This window comes from Sturnira hondurensis, unplaced genomic scaffold (assembly GCF_014824575.4).
Source record: "Sturnira hondurensis isolate 20B ecotype Veracruz unplaced genomic scaffold, ASM1482457v3 Scaffold0007401, whole genome shotgun sequence".
Taxonomy (NCBI): Eukaryota; Metazoa; Chordata; class Mammalia; order Chiroptera; family Phyllostomidae; genus Sturnira; species Sturnira hondurensis.
The window spans coordinates 2,543,074-2,559,870 of record NW_028080032.1 but is presented as its reverse complement, the minus strand read 5'-3'; the positions used below and the strand labels follow the sequence as shown (position 1 = coordinate 2,559,870).

Here is a 16,797-nt window from a genome sequence, read left to right as displayed (position 1 = left end):
AGAAAAGGGGGTTTGCAGAAACTTTGGGTGACATGCTCATTTCCTGCTTGGACCCTTAACATATGAATGAAAACACTCCTAGCAAAGCAGGTTTCACAGGACTTTTAGGAATTCTTTTTTATGCCAGATTTCCTCTGGATATCGCTCGAGCAAGGCAAGGAGCTGCACCCCTCCCCATCAGGTTTTAGGCTTAAGTGGATTAGAGCCAGGAAGCGCTTCTCCCAGAGGACATGGGGACTTGGGCTATGTCACATAGCCAGAGGACAAAGATCCATTGCTCCCTTTGTTGCAGCCCCTCGATTCCTTCCATGATGGCCTCCCAAGTGATCGAGTCTGGCTTAGGTTGTCCCTCGATGTGAGGAGTCATACCTGTCATCAATATCGACCATGCTTTGGGGGGCAGGGGGAGGAAGCTGAGGTAGAGTTTGCTACCAGAGAAGCTTTTCTCTCCTGTGGCTTGCATTCCTGAGGTCGCTCACTCATCCTTAGCCATGGCAGGTAGTTACAATTCCTGAAACCAGGCAGAGCAGTTTCCAACAAGGATCTACAGCCTAGATTACTCTCTCCAGCAAAGCTATCTTTTAGAATCAAAGGGCAGATAAAGAGCTTCCCAGACAAGAAAAAGCTAAAGGAGTTCATTACCATGCAACCAGTATTAAATGAAATGTAAAAGAGTCTCTTTTAAGAAGGAAAAAAAGATTTAAAATACAAACAATAAAATGACAAAAAATATACATCCTTCAACAATTGAATCTAAAAATCAAAGTAACCCTGTTTGGTGTGGCTCAGTGGATTGAGTGCTGGCCTGTGAATCAAAAGGCTGCTGGTTCAATTCCCAGTCAGGGCTCATGCCTTGGTTGTAGGCCAGGTCCCCAGTTGGGGACCTATGAGAGGCAACTGATTTCTCTTCCCCTTCCCTCCTCTCTAAAAATAAATAAATGAAATCTTTAAGAGCTTTAAAAAATAAAATTAAAAAACAAAATAAACAAGCAAAACAGAAACAGACTCATAGAACATTCTGATGGTGGCCTAATGCAGTAGGTTTGGGGGGATGAATGAAAAAGGTGAAAGGATTAAGAAGTACAAATGGTTGCTACAGAATAGTGATGGGGATGTAAAGTACAGCATAGGGAATATAGTCAATAATACTCTAATAACTATGTATAGTGTCAGAAAGGTGTGAGATTCATCAGGATGATTGCCATGTAAGTTATGTAATGTCTAATCACTGGGGTGTACACGTGATACTAATATAATAATGTATGTCAACTGTAACTGACAAATAAAAATGATTTTAAAATGGAAATAATAACTAACTAAATAAATAAATAAACAAAATGTTCAACCTAAGAATGTTTGACCTTAGCTCCTGAAGGAGCTAAGAAGCAATCTGTCGTGGGGAAGGAAGGGGCCAGAATTTCACAGAATTTTAGCTGGAGTAGGGGAGGTGATTCCCAGCCAAAATTCAGCTCGTTTAGGGACTAGTTGGTCAGAAAAGCTTTTTTGGAAGAAGAGGGAATTATTGTTGCAGATTGGCCTCTACTATTCGGACAATCTAGATTTATCAAAGTGGGTGGGAAGAACAACTTCCGTCTGTGACACAGAGGAGGCCCATGAAGAATTCTCAGAACTCCAGGGTCTCTTACATTGATTAACCCCTCTAAGCCTTAATGTCTTCTGTAAAATGGGAGTGGATGGCAGTGGTTTATAAAGTGGTTCTGACAATGGAACGTACTTAATTGTACATAATTGTTCAATAAACAATAGCTATTTTTTTAAAAAAGACTTAAATCCTCCACAATGACTGAGCACCCGTCTCAAACCTCTGACCGGAAATTTGGATGTTCACCCATGTTTCAGCTGTTCTTCATCCTATGTAGATAGTGTGATCTTCGCATGTTTCTTAAGGTCACGCACCAGGACCGGGTGAGACAGTGGCCTGAGGAACATAGCCCTTTGGAGCCTAGACAGTACATTTTCCTTCCCAGTTTATTTCCTTCTTAGTGTGGATCTTAAAGCCCAGGTTTGTAACATGTGTCACCTTCTCCTTCTAGAGCAGCTCGAAGCTTTGAAAAGCATGATGGAGGCTGGAGAATCCGCTGCTCCTGTTAACATCTTAGAGGATTATAATGAGGAGGAAACAGAAAATGGTAAGTTGTTTTTTTTTTTTCTTTACGTGTCACAAAAATACTTTTTAAGATGAAAAATGGTCTTAGTGGATCCTTTTATAGAATGTAATGTTTTAATTCTTAACAGTCAGATGTGCACTGGTGTACCAAACGCAATCTTTTGGTATTTTTTGGTACTTTTCCAAACAGTATTACTTTCAGTTTTCCTGGGCACAAAAGTTTAGTGACTCGGTCATCTCCTTCCGATGGAGCAGTCAGCTTTGCAGCCAGCGACTCCTTAAAGCACTTCTACAGAAGGCAGCGGTTGGAGTAAAAGGAATATTTTGCAGTCCCTTTCTGTAAACAGAAACGTGAACTTTGGTGTTGTCAATAAGGATAGTAGTAAGACAAGCTAAAAGGAAAGGAACTTGAGTGAAGACCCTCAAGGAAATGATTGGTTTGTATACACACACAAAATGAATTGGAAACTCAAAACCAGTAGTAAAGTTTTACGTTCAAGTTCATTCAGATAACAGCTTGCTACCAGCTTGTTTATATAGGTAGATAATTTTACCAAAGGCAGCCTTGTTTAAAATATTTGAATATTTGCTATTAGCTTCTGTTTTGCTCTGGTTATATAGCCACAACCATAATTTTTTATTGCAAATGGGGCTTTTGAGAGGTTTGGAATGTTTTCATAGTTATTTGTTGATTATGTACCATGAGAATTGTATAAGAAAATAATTTGGACTTGCACTTTGTGTTTGTTGGCTAGACAGGACCTTGCATTTATGTAGTGGGCTAGATAATTTAGAAATGCTGGTGGAAGCTCTCTACATTTGCTGTGTAAACATCTGAAATTCATATGTAGAGTTTAGGAAAGTGATATTATAGGTAAAAACTTGAAAGCTGAGAGAATTAACTAGTTTTATTCACATCTCCCTAATAAAGAACTCTAACTATGGAACAGACTTCATAACAGTGGTTTCTGTTGCATGTGCAAACTGTGGGTTCAACTTCATTTCCAGAGAAAAGTCATAATGATTTACTTTGATGTGTTGTATATTGCAAGGGAGGTCTAGAAGGCCAAAGATATCTGATACTATTTACTCAATACCTGTTATGGTTATCTATTACTATGTAACACATCAACCTAAAATTTAGAGACATAAAACAACACCATTACTTTCTCCAGTTCTGTGGAGCCTCTGGGCTCAGGTTAGTTTCCCTTGCAGTTGCCGGCAGATGGCATCTGGGCTGGAGTCATCTGAAGGTTCTGCTGGGCAAGTTGCCCAAGATGGCTCACTCACTCAGGTGGCAGTTGTCTCTGCTGGGAGCTCAGCGGGGCCCACTGCCCAGAGCACCCCCATGAGGCTTCCCCATGTGGTTTAGGCTTTGTGCAGCACAAGGGCCAAGTTTCATTCCAAGAGACAGAAAGAAAGTAGAAGCTGCTAAACTATTTAAGAGCTATGCCTGGAACTGGGACATCATCACTTCCTCCTTCAGTCATTCACCAAATCAGACTTAGCTCCCACCCTGGTTCTAGGAGGTGGGTGAGAGGCAAGGTCACGTCGTAGAAGAGCAAGTGTGATGGCAGATGTTCTTATGGCCGTCTTTGAAAAACAGTCTGCCACAATGCCTACTATATTATTTTACATTTTTGCAAATAATAAACCTAAACAAGATTTAAGAATAAAATATTGAAATGAATATATTGAAAAGTTCAGTAGAATACTTCTAAAATTTGAAAAGATAAATCTTAGGTAAAAACAATTTCTCAACTTACACTTCATAGCTGGTAATCAAAAACATGAAGGCAATACTAGATACTATAATCCAGGAAAACAAACTAAAGAATAATGGAATAAGTTAACAAGTGAAACAAAATAATAACTACCATTGTGGTACCAGCTGTAAATCAAACAGTTTACATCACTGCCTCATCTGATCTTTATTCAACCTGATGAAATAGGCATTATTACACTCGTTTTTTTAGATGAGGAAATTGAAGCTGAGAGGTAACTTATTTTAGGCATGGTCCCATAGCTCATAAGCATTGGGGCTAAGATTTAATCCCAGAATTGCCTTAACTCCTTTTGTAACTTACAATACTGCCCTTCTAATATATAGGAATGTGAAGAAAGCACAAATATATAAAATGGTGGTTAAAAAACTAAAAAAATTTAATTCTATAATTCTTTTATATATACCATATTTTTGGACCATAAGATGCACCTAGGTTTTAGAGGAGGAAAATAGGGAAAAAATTTTGAAGCAAAAAATGTGGTAAAATATTTAATAACATAAATAACATAATATTTCTTTTCACCAGTGTAAATGTAAGCAGAACTCAACAGTAACATTAATAACCATTATTCCTCCCAAGTGGTCGGGGGAGGGGGGGTTGGTGAGTGCATCTTATAGTAAAAAAATATGGTATAAGAAAAAATTTTTCTTGTAGTAAAAATTTTAACAACAATTTTAGAGAGCAAAACATCAATGTGTGGTTGACTCATATGCACCCCCAACTGGGGACCTGGCTTGCAACTCAGGCATGTGCCCTGACTGGGAATCAAACCAGTGACCCTTTGGTTCACAGGCCAGCACTCAGTCCACCAGTCAGGACCAGTTGTTAAAAAAAAAATTTAAAGGAGAAAGAATATAACTGATGGAAGTCAAAGATGTGAAATTTTTTGAGTATACACATTAATCTAAAATGATGGTCAATGTGATTCCACTTATCCTCCTTCAGGGTACTTTCTCAACTTTTATGAATATATTAATTATTCTTGCAGGCAAAAAAAATGCCTCTAGTGGCTCCCACGTTGCTTCAAAATATGCTTGAGATTTTGATTAAATTCTGACAGAAATAATCATGAGGGATAGTATTTATGTAGGAGATTAGCTAAGAGGATAGAACAATCTACTTGAATTTTTCTTTAAGGGCATAGAAGTTTCTACTTTACCAGTTATATATTTGATTCTTAGGTTCCCTGAGTGATACTTAGCTACAGTTCTGGTCTACCAGTTGGCTGTAACTACCCTGGCATCACAGTCTGATCCTACTACCTATAAATGACTAGAGTCTCTAATTTAAACACTTTGACAGAGCAAGAAAGAGGAAACCAAGCATAGTTCAGGAGGGCAGGCAGCCTGGAGGCTGTAGAAAAGAGAAAAAAACTCTCAGTCCAACCATGTGCCCATTCATTAGCTAGATTTAGATTCAGAAGGGAAGGTGACCTCCAGGACTGTGAGGCAAGCAATGGTGATATCAGCATTCTGATGTGTGTGCCTGTGTGTATTTGCACACTCAAAAGATGATAACATCGTTCATACAACTCTTTTAAAGTAGTTATTAAGTCTCTACCACTTGTATGGAGTGTACCCCCGAATTCAAGTAGTTTATATCCGGCTGAGCAGCTTAGACTACATGTATAAAGTAGAAATTTAATAGTGATTCTGGGAAGTTTTAAAACCTGTGTTATAGACTGTGGGTCATGGAAACCCAGTGTCGAGTTGAGAGCATTGTGCTAAGAACTTGGAGAAATATCATCCGTATCTTACTGTGTGACCTCACAAGCCACATCCTGTCTCTGAATCTATTTCCTCATCTGTAAAATGAAGATACTGGACTAGATTAAGACCCTATTGCAGCTCCTCAAATTCATTTTCCTACACAAAGCCTATATGACCTGCTGTTTTTTTGGTTTTTGTGTGTTTGTGTGGTTGGTTGGTTGGTTTTTAATCATCTGCCTCTAGAATATCTCCTCATCAGAATATCAGTTCCAGAGGAGGGAGGTGTCTGTCTCTCTTTCCTTGCCTTCATCCCATGCCTGAAATAGCATCTTGCTATAAGCAACGTCTCAAATTCTGAATCCAATATATCATCAGTTGAGAGATACCACTACTTTATCTTGACCAAAAAAGAAAAATACTTCCAAGCAGCTTTAAAATACCATCAGTTGAAGGATACATTGTGATATCAGTTATATTAAAATGTGCAGGGGAGGTGAGGGTGGGGGAAGGCATCTTAGAATCAGTGCAATAGTTTTACATTTACTCCTGTTCTTGCCTTTTCCTTTGCACATTTTAAACATGCTTTTGAAAAATATCTCTAATTGTTATGGGTCTGCTCACTTCACTTGTGCATCCATAATCAGAAATTATTTCACTGGGGTTTTTTTGTTTATTTTTTTAATAATACATGTCCCTCAAGGGTCCTGGCTAGTTTTTAGGCGAATTCTTTACTGGAGGTCATGGGAATCCGGATCTTACACCAGCATGTGGTTCATTTTCTAATGGGTGACCCTTTTTTTCACCAATGAAGTTGGGTGATACTAGAGTTCTTATCAGTTTTCTGGGCCAGTGGACTGAGTACTTTTGTGCCTCCTTTTACAGTCTGGGCCATGCTCCTGTTCTCCCACCCGATTTAGGTCCTACTGCTTGCTCCTCCCTGGCATGAGCCCGAGAAATGAATTTAGAGCCTTTTAATCCTCACCAGGTTTGACAGATGGCTTGCAGGAACAGGACAGTCCTTCCGAGCTCTCCTTTTTTTGGTCACATAATGACTTATGGACATTTTAGTCTCCTTATTCAGTATTATTAAATGTATTTTCCTTTTCTTGTATCTTCTTGTTTTCTCTAGATCTCATGGAAGATCAAAATGTATTATTTATGAGCTACAGATACTCCTGAGGTGCTGAGGCTTTAGTTTTTAGGGCTAGAGTTCTGGGGTGGAGATAATCACTCACGTAAGAAGAATTTATGAAGCATCCAACAGCTCAACACCATGCAAGATGCGAGAGAAAGAATAAATAACGAGATAGTGCTCCTTGATGAGAGTTTAGTGAGAGCTTTACTTGAAAAACACTTGCAGAATTCAGTGTTCTCATCTTCCTTCAGCTTCCTTCTCTGAAAGGGCTTACGTTCCCCAGGATTATAGAGAACCTCTGACTGCTGGCGGTCGTTTGGCCTCATGGCTTTTTCTTTTGTCTTTTGTGCAGCTGACCAAGAGGAAGAAGCTCATCCTGAATACAAATATGGAAATGAACTTTCTGCTGATGACTTGGGTCATAAGGAAGCTGTTGCAAATAGTGTCAAGAAGGTCAGAGTCTTGGTGTCCCTTTTATTTCATGAGTCTCAAGAGGCAGCAGCTGTTGGTTATGACGTTTGAGAAATGTAACCACCACAAGAGACAAAAGGAGCCTGTATTTTCTCTTCTAAATTGGGTGACCAGTTTCATATCTGAACTCAAGACACACACATTATTAAGTTAAGAAAGACTTTTAAATCCCTCATTAGTCATTCCCACATTGACCACTACCAATTTGGTCAGTGTCCTTTGCATATTATCATTTACCGCATTATTCTAGGTCAGCGATTTTCACCCTTTTCCATCTCATGGCAAACATAAACTAACTACTAAAATTCTGTGGCACACCAAAAAATATAGTTTTTGCGGATCTGACAAAAATAGGTACAATTTCAGTTCATTCACACTGGATGGTATTGCTGTGTTAGGTGTTGCCATTTTTTAATTTGACAATCCAAAGGAAAAGAGGTCCGTATCCCTAACTAAATAGTCAGATATTTCACACTTCAAAAATTCTTATGGCACTGTTGTTGAAATTGCTATTCTAGGTGAGTAGGGAGACAACAGCGGCATCCCAGTGGCAAAGGTTAGCCTGTTGGAATCATCAGGAAAATGACCCCGGATGGTCACAAGCAAGCCCTCATTCCAAACCAGCTCTGCTAGTTAGGAATCTCAACTCCCTGCCAGTGTGGAGTAAGCATAAAAATATTCTCATCTATCCAGCCAGTCAGCCAAGAAAAATAGTTACTGTGTACCTACTAGGTGTCAGGCAAAGTCTAGGCCAGAACAACCCAGAAAGGTCAAAACGTGCTTGTTCCGCACCCTCATGGAGTTTGTAGTCTGAGGAGAGTTTATAAGAAAGGAGCAGGAAACAGACAACAAAGAAGTAACCAGTCAATGGTGTGATTACAATTTGTGACAGGTACCGTTATGAACCTAAAAGTGAGTGTTTAAATGTAGAATAATATCGTGGAGGAAATAAGGAAACCAGAGCCAAAGGGTAGAGAGGAACCAGCCAGGCACAGAAATCCACAGAAGGACCTTAGCAGGAACAAAAGACAGTGTGAGCGGGGTGGACCGAGTGAAGGTGAGGTGAAACAAGGTGAGATTGCACAGGCAGGTGAGCACTAGGTGATGCAGGATTGGGGGTCTGCTTTGAGAGACTCAGATGCTAACGTAAGTGAAATGGGAAGCCAGTGAAAACATTTAAAGAAGGGGTGATGTAGCCTAGAAGAGATTTTTTTAGTCACCATGGTTACAGTATGGAGAGGCATTTAGAAGGAAGCAAGAGTGCGTGTAGGAAGGGTACTTAAGCTACACTGTTACACTAGGCCAGACCCCTGAGGGTTTAACTGGACAGTAGGAACAGAGGACTGAGTGGGTTCAGCATCTACTGAGGAAGCAAAAATGATTCGAGTTGCTAATGGATTGAACATGGGGAAGTAAGAGAGAGGGAAGCAAGATGACTCTCTAGGGTTTGTGTTTGAGGACAACCCCAACCTGGGTTGACCATGGGGAAGGGTGGAAGAAAAAGAATTCAGGAGTTTCAGGTAAGACAGGCTGTTTGAGGACTGTGGGATATGTAAGGGGTATTTATACAGCATTGGCGTTTATATAGCATTGGCTCTGACCCTGGGTTTATTTCCTAACTGTATGGCCTTGGGTAAGTTACCTAACCACTCAGTGCCTTGGTTTCTCCGTCTGCAAAATGAAGGTAGTTATCGGTCCATTGTGAAGAGGGAATGGATTTAGTACATGGAAAGAACTTAGAATGGAGCCTGGCACATCGTAACTCCTGGAAAGGCCTGAGGTGATGCCATGGTCATCACCATTGTCATTATCATCATCACTAGCAACATCATTCCCAGCACCTAGAACTAGAAGAGAGGTTGGGCTAGAGACACAAATTGGGAGTTCAGATATGTTTTTTGAAACCCTGGAAAGAAATGAGATGACCCATAGGAAGAAGCAGGGAAGAAGGCCCAGGTGGGGCCTGTTTCAAGGGAGAGTCACAGGAGAAGGATGGGAAAAGAAGAGCGAGGTATAGCTGGAGGAGTAGGAAACCAGGCAATGAGACCAAGGGAGCCATGAGAACTGTGTTAAGAGACAGGCAGTGTGGTTGGTCTTTTCCTCCAGCTTTACTGAAATATAATTGACATGCTATGTATTGTGTAAATTTAAGGTGCACGGTATAATGATTTGATACAGGCATATGTTGTGAAATGATCACCACAAGCAGGTTAGTACACATATCCATCATCTCATGTAATTATCTTTGTGTGTGTGGTGAGAGCATCTCAGATCTGCTCTTGTGGTACCTTTGAAGTATAAAATACAGTTCTGTTAACTGTTTTCACTGGTGTACGTTCAATCCTTAGAACTATTCCTCTTATAACTGGAAGTTTGTATCCTTTGACCAATAAAAAACTCCCCATACCCTACACCCGGCACAATGGTTGATTTTTGATGATTCCATTGAGTGATTAAGAAGTTTCAGTGGAGTGGTGGGGGCCACTGGAGCAGACAGATGTGAATGAGTAGAGACTATATTTTTGAGTAGTCTTGTTGTAAAGAGGAGTAAGAAATGGGCTAGTTGTTAAAGGTAGCCTGAGAGGTCAAGGGAGTGTTATTTTTAAGATGAATCTGGAGTGTGTTTGAACTGTTGGAGATGGTGCAGGTAGACAGGGAGAGATTAAGTCTTGCAGGAGGGAGATGGCAGAACCGCCTGTGAATTCCTTGAGAAGGGAGTGGATGGGATCATGGGGTGTGAAGGTGTGGCCTGTAATTGGAGCAGGGATACTTAATTATTGAAGACAGTGAATGGACAAGCATGTAGTTGATAGGTGCATTTGGTGGTAGGAAAATGGGAGAGTATCTGTCTGATTAGCAAAGCCAAGGGAATGCAGCTTTTCTGACAGAGAGTCATGACTACTTTGAGACTGTTGGATACCTATAAGACTCAGTGCTTACCTTTATACTGTCCTGCTACATAAAACCTTTAGCAATACCCAGCCGTGAGAGTTGAACTGCTGAAGAGTGCCTATTCCTGCTTGCTGACCTCTGCATATCAGGAGAGATGCCCACACTAATTATTCCCAAGCCCCGTGACTAAATCAACCACCTCATTAATTCAATTACCATAGGAAGGATCTAAATAAGTGAAAATTGTCAACGAAGGAGGGAAACAGCATTAAGATTAGCTTTTCTCCCATGTGAAACAGTATCCTTTCAGTACTTGCTTTTGTCTGGGGCTGTATGCCATTAATGATTTCCCATCTTAACAAATAAAAAGAGTAACAACTTTACCCATATTTATTTAAATATGTGCATATATATGGCTGGAAAATCTGGAATGTCGACCCTCAGAGAAGTAAACAAATTATTTTCTTCCTTTCATATAGGTTTCTGATGACCTTGAACATGAAATCAACAAAAAGGTAAGAAAATAATTTTCTCGTGTAATTTTTTTCATTATCAGACATTATATGTGGCCCTCTGATATTGAATATTATGTACTAAGTATTGTTACTCTGTCTTCCCCTCGCTCCGTGGAATGTCAGGCTTATTGTTTGTGGGTAGAATATTTACATGCTCGATGGATCTAGTTTTAAGAGTCCTTAAAAGAAAGAATTAATCACAATGGTGAAATGATTAAATCCCAATAAAATGACAAAATTAGGGCAGATGATTAAGACGATTTTCCTAAAAATAAACGTCCATTGCAGTTAGGCATTTTCTTAGCTGGGCCTAGAGATTGTATTCCAAAAATAGGAGTACGTGATCATCAACTCCTATTGAATTGATGATCATTTCATTGAATTTGAAAATACAAATGACCTAGTAATTAGTGAGCAAAGGCATATTGTAGTGAAACAGAAAGGCGATCCTGGTTCCAACTAAATTGGCCTTCTGAGAGATTGCCAGAAGGCCAATGTGTAACTTCATGTTGTACACATTCTAGGAGTTTATTTGACACTATTAGAAATTCACTTTATTGTAAGGAAAGTACAGTTCCATTTTAGCTTCTTTTATTCCTTTCGAAGTTCCTCAGGAAATCAGAGTGATCTTATTTAGGAAATGCAGGTGGTTTGTTACAGGAGCGAGACCGAAGGCAGTCACAGCAGAAATCAGCTGGTACCTTGATCCCCACACTTCAGAACTTCAGAAAAGACTGTCTTGCTGGCTATGGGTTCCTCCTGTCTTATTGGGAGTAAACATGTACTGTGCAAATATTAATTTTGGAATAATTACGGACAAGTCTGATCCCAATCCCCTCCCAAGATATTCGTGTAATTCTACTAGAATGTCACGAGTTATTGGAGTGAACAAAGGTGACGTTGGCCTTTGGTCACTCCTTTTATTAGCTAAGTAGCTGTGACTGAGTGTTGTAATTCTTAAGGCCTCAGTCTTCTCATGTGGTTGGGCAGGACTCAAAGTTTCACTGCACACGATTACTGACGGTAATGAGAGTGGGTGCCAGATTTCAGCCCGGTGCCCAGCACGTGAGACTGGTGTTACTTACTATCATTAAACACACGAAAAAGAATGGGACAGGACCCCTGCCCTATTTGGGAGGTTGGGACATGTGAAAAAAATGATTTAAAAAATAAGTCACAGCATTAGATATGTAACTCAGGCTTTTATTTGTAAAATCAATTTGATTATTTAGAGTGTCAGGTTATCAGATGAGAAGACAAACAGTCTGACCATTTTTTAACTATTGAATTGATTCATGTGACTAAGCAGTTCATCCACCTGTAACAATCTACCCAGGAAATGTAGCTTTTCAAATTTGTCAACAGAATGTTGTTCATTCTTGGAGGCATTATTTTTGTCGTTGTTGGGTTTTGTTGGTTTTGTTCTGCTTAATGAAGAAATAACCTAAATTTCAATCAGGACAGTGTCTTATGTAGTGGGTTATCAGATTATTTTAAGAATAAACTTTAAAAAAAATATCATGAACTCCTTAAGTATGTGGTTTTGAATCCTAGAGCATGTTAAGCAAAGTGTGGACCCCAGAGGGGCTATGGCATTGTCATTTGGAAGCCAGTTAGAATGCAAGTTCTTGGACGCCAGCCCAGATTCATGCCATCAGAAGCTCTGAGGGTGTGGCCCAAAAGTGTTTGGGTTTTAATCACCTCTTGGTGATTCTGATGAATACAAGGTTGGAGAGTCACCATTTCACTTTCTGCTTCCATTTATGAAAATAAGAATAATCAGTATCTGCTATGTATATTTCATAACATTGCTGTAAATCTCAATGTGTTTCCTATTTTAAAGTCCTTCAAAAATCTAAAAAATGTCCTGGAAATGTAGGATAATCCTTTTGATTATTTGGAGCTACAATAGACATTAACTTTTAAAACACTCCTTTAGCATACTTGAGCAAAGGTCTTTATTTCAATTCGTGTGTGTGTAATTCTCTTTAGTGAGGAAGTCTGTAGCGTATACCTGTGAGTCCTGCTACCATCACCGACGTGTATGTTCCCTTTGCTGTGCTTGTAGGGCCTGGTTACTGTAGAAGATGAGCAGGCATGGATGGCATCTTATAAATATGTAGGTGCTACCACTAATATCCATCCATATTTGTCCACAATGATCAACTATGCACAGCCCGTAAAGTTTCAAGGTTTCCATGTTGCTGAAGGTAACACCAAAGATTGAATGCTACACCTGTTTGGTCTGCTTTGCTGCTGTTATGCTGATGAGCTTGTTGCCACTTCCCTGACTTGTTGCCACTTCCCTTTCTGGGCCTGCAGACTGTTTCCCCTCATCCTTGTTTTAGTTGGACAGACCACCACCGGTCCTTGGCACGTGGAGGCATTTATGATGTCATTCCCTACCTCATCCACAAGGTGGCTCTGAGAGACTGGACTTGTTAACATGGGAAGAGGGCAGCCTTTTGCATTAATTTCCCAAGACTTTTTTTCATCAAAAGCTGGTCTCTAAAAATGTGTAAAGTATTTTATAATTTTGTCTAATTATTTCTTGGCTAAAGAAGCCATCATTATCATCATTGTTATCACCATCATCATCATCAAATACACATATTTCAAGGATGGCTGGGTGTGGCGGCGTATACCTAATTTGCTTAATGACTCCAAATTTAATTCATTGCCCTTCTTTTAAGTCAGCTGTCTCCATCCATAGAACGTTAATGAAAGTAGAGGCCAGTTACATGATAGTGGAACATCTGGCTGCAAAGTCTCCTGATTCAGGGTGTAATTCTATTTATTGTTTGTCTTTATTTCTCAGAGTGTTTGATGGCAGGGTTTCTGAGTGCATCTTTGCTTTCCTTTACAGAACGCAATATTCATTATAACATGTCTTCTTTCAATGAGTCCGTGGGTCTAGGCTACTTGAAGACACACGCAATTGAATTTGTGAAGTATCCTTATGGAAAGAGTGGTTGGTGCACTTCTGGTTTGACAGGAGTCTCTAAAACAGATAAGTGGTTAATACGTGATTGTGGTTATAGAGCTAATAAAATAACGTGTGTGAAAGACCACAGTGGCTGTGAAAATCTGCCCAAATGTCAATGGTTTTCATAATCCACATAGTAAACTCTGGCTTTTCCTGAAGCATCATTTATAAATGTGAAATTTGCTCTGTTGTCTCCTTGTTTGTCTTTACTGGTCTAGGTCTTTGTTGTTTTAGCCCTTCGTTGTTTATTTATTGTTGCTGGAATAAGCTTTTTTCCCATTTTCCTTAATAAGTTACCCAGCTATAACAAACGGCAAATGAGTCGCATTTACCCCAAGGGAGGCCGAGTCGATTCCAGTAATTACATGCCTCAGATTTTCTGGAACGCTGGCTGCCAGATGGTTTCACTGAACTATCAAACCCCAGGTAGGAGCTGATGTCCAGTGACCTCAAATTCCAGGAGAACGCTTGGATAGGACGCTGCCAATAGTTGCCCATCCCTTGGCTGTGGGCATTTTTTAAAGGAAACAGACATATGGCAAAACAATGTGCTGAATTTATGTAATTTTGGTGGTAAATCAAAAACTGAAAATAGAGCAATAAGACAATGATAGAAGATAATGTATTTTGATTTAAATCGAATTTCCTTTTGGAAATGCTATGATTACTCTGCTAAACATTTTCCCTATTCCAAAACATATCTGATTTTTTCCTCCATTTGGATCAAACTGATCTTTGTTTCTAGAAACAGAATTAAATGCAAAGAAATTGAGTAAGTGTGTATAGTAACTATGACTCATTTTTCCTTTGAAAAGCACTTTCCCACTATTAACATTCTCAATGAATGACACAGTGGTACCTCACCATGTGTGGAATATTATGGGGTAGACTCTGCTAAAATGGTATGTAGAGAGTTATGTGATCTTAGAGGTCCTAATACATAACTTGGTCTTCCAAAGTGTACTGAAAGGCAGGTTTCCAATATATGATTGCCCCCTCCCCAGGAGAAGAGTAGACTTTCACAAATGTATAAACAAATTTTAATGTTTTCTGATAATTGCTTAAGAGCCTAGGATCACAATTTTAAGATCAGAGGTGGAAAAGTAATGGGCTCTGGATGCTTACCTAAAAAAGGTGAGAAAAATGCCACAAAATCTATTCTCTTTTTATGGTTAATTTCAGAGCATGTTTATAATATTGGTAAACAAAACAGAACAGTGCTTTTTTGTTCAGGTCCTAGCTGTATGTGGGTCCCTCCCAGGTTTCCCAATTTTTGTTCTCTCATCCATCTGCCACACTGAGAATCCCTCTCCACTTTGCCTCTACCCTCGGGACAGATTGAAAGGTGCTTTGACATTCGTCCTTTTGGCATGAAGGTGGCCTGACTGTGTTTCCCACCTGTTGTTGTCAGGACCTCCTCAGTGACCAGAAATCGGAGTCAACTCTCACACAGTGCGCCCGTCAGCCTGCGCTGCATTAAACTATGACCAGACCCCAGTACAGTCCCAGTCTTTCAAGCAGAGACAAAATAGTTTTACTTTCTTAAAGTAGTGTCAACTTGCATTCTGAGTTATCAGTGAGCCCATTACATGGGCTAGATGATCCTAAAGCAGTTTATTTAGTATGTTGGCTGATGTTTTATTCTGTAATGTTAAGTTTTAATCACATCATTTTGAAGAAGAAAAATATATACATCAGCTGGCCCATTTCTTTGGCTGATGAAAAGAAAGAGTGAAGATTTTGTCTGCTTGTAAGAGAAAAATCATAAGCCATGCCCTGACCCCACTAGAAGAATTCACCTTAAGTTACTGATTTTCACATCATACTTACCTAGTTTGTTTTTTATTTTCTCAATGGAATTTTGTATTCACACTTACCCTATTGGGTGTCGCTAGGGAAACCTTCCTCTGGGGTCATAAGGCACATCCTCTCCAACTACATCAAGTGGGACATCGGTACTCAACACTCATGAAAGTCTTACAGCAAATCCAAATTTTTAAAGCAATGTTAGCATGATCTTTATGAAAACACAGTTTATGTTTAATTTAAATGAAACGCAAAGTAATTCAATATCAAAGAGAGAGCTGTGTGCCCATACAGACACAGTAGTACTTTGCTGTGTTAAAAACGATCTTTCGGCCTGGGTCAGTATCTGATTTCCATTGTTTAAAGTCACCCCATCAGGATCTTTTTTGTCCAGGGAGACGAGATGCTAAATTATTTTTGTCTCTTGACAGATTTAGCGATGCAATTGAATCAGGGAAAATTTGAGTATAATGGATCGTGCGGGTGAGTAATGTGATTTAAACTGTTGTCACCGTGTTCCAGCATTCTGTGCTCCAGCCCTAATGAAACTGTGTCATTTTTAATTAGGGATGACTGAATTTAAGCCATGTCTGAGGGATGGTATAGAAACAAATGAAGTCCCTAGATAGACTGTAGTTGCAAATATACATTCTTCATCTCCAGTTTTATAGACTTTTAAGAAAGATTCTATTTATTTATTTTTAGAGAGGGGAAGGGGAGAGAAAGAGAGGGAGAGAAACATTAATTGGTTGCCTCTCACGCTTTGCACCAACTGGGGACCTGGCCTGCAACCCAGGCATGTACCCAAATGAGGAATCAAACCAGCAGCCTTTTGGTTTGTGAGATGGTGCTCAGCCCTCTGAGCCACACCATTAGATTTTTTTTTTTAAAGTTCACCACAAGTTACATATTTTATCATACACATTCTGCAGTTTAACTTTCTTACTTTAAATTCAATAGTGGAGATTTTTATAGCTGGGACAAACAGCGATCTCTGCTCATTTGGACATTAACTAGACATTAACGATGTGCAATTGACCCAGGGCAAGTAGAAGAATGAGGTTGCACTTAACTCAGCGAGGAAGAAGGCGTTGTCTTCTCTTCATTCTTTTACGTGTCTTATGAATAGTGCTCTAAGATCAGTGAGCCAAGTGTAAAATAGAAAATGTTAACTCCACTGAAATGCTGAAAGGGTAAGTGAAAATATAAAATTAAAATACTGCAGGACTTCCACCAAGATGGAGGCATAGGTGGAAACACTGTGCCTTCTCACACAACCAAGTTTGAATACAACAAAGGTTTGGAGAAACAAAGACACAACCAAAGGACAGAAAATTGAATTATACGGAAGTCCGACTACATCTAACC

The 16,797-nt window shown here is 39.5% G+C and overlaps 1 protein-coding gene across 6 annotated transcripts in view; it reads left to right on the top strand.

The window, feature by feature from the left end:
- PLCB4 (phospholipase C beta 4) overlaps positions 1 to 16,797 on the top strand; it is a 386,228-nt gene that overhangs the window by 314,256 nt on the left and 55,175 nt on the right. For all 6 annotated transcript variants that reach the window (XM_037051657.1, XM_037051659.1, XM_037051661.1 and 3 more), the window contains 7 exons: positions 2,055 to 2,150; positions 7,112 to 7,212; positions 10,602 to 10,637; positions 12,706 to 12,847; positions 13,504 to 13,588; positions 13,925 to 14,049; positions 15,861 to 15,912. In XM_037051657.1, the coding sequence (XP_036907552.1) occupies positions 2,055 to 2,150; positions 7,112 to 7,212; positions 10,602 to 10,637; positions 12,706 to 12,847; positions 13,504 to 13,588; positions 13,925 to 14,049; positions 15,861 to 15,912 (637 nt within the window). The remainder of the gene's footprint in view (positions 1 to 2,054; positions 2,151 to 7,111; positions 7,213 to 10,601; positions 10,638 to 12,705; positions 12,848 to 13,503; positions 13,589 to 13,924; positions 14,050 to 15,860; positions 15,913 to 16,797) is intronic.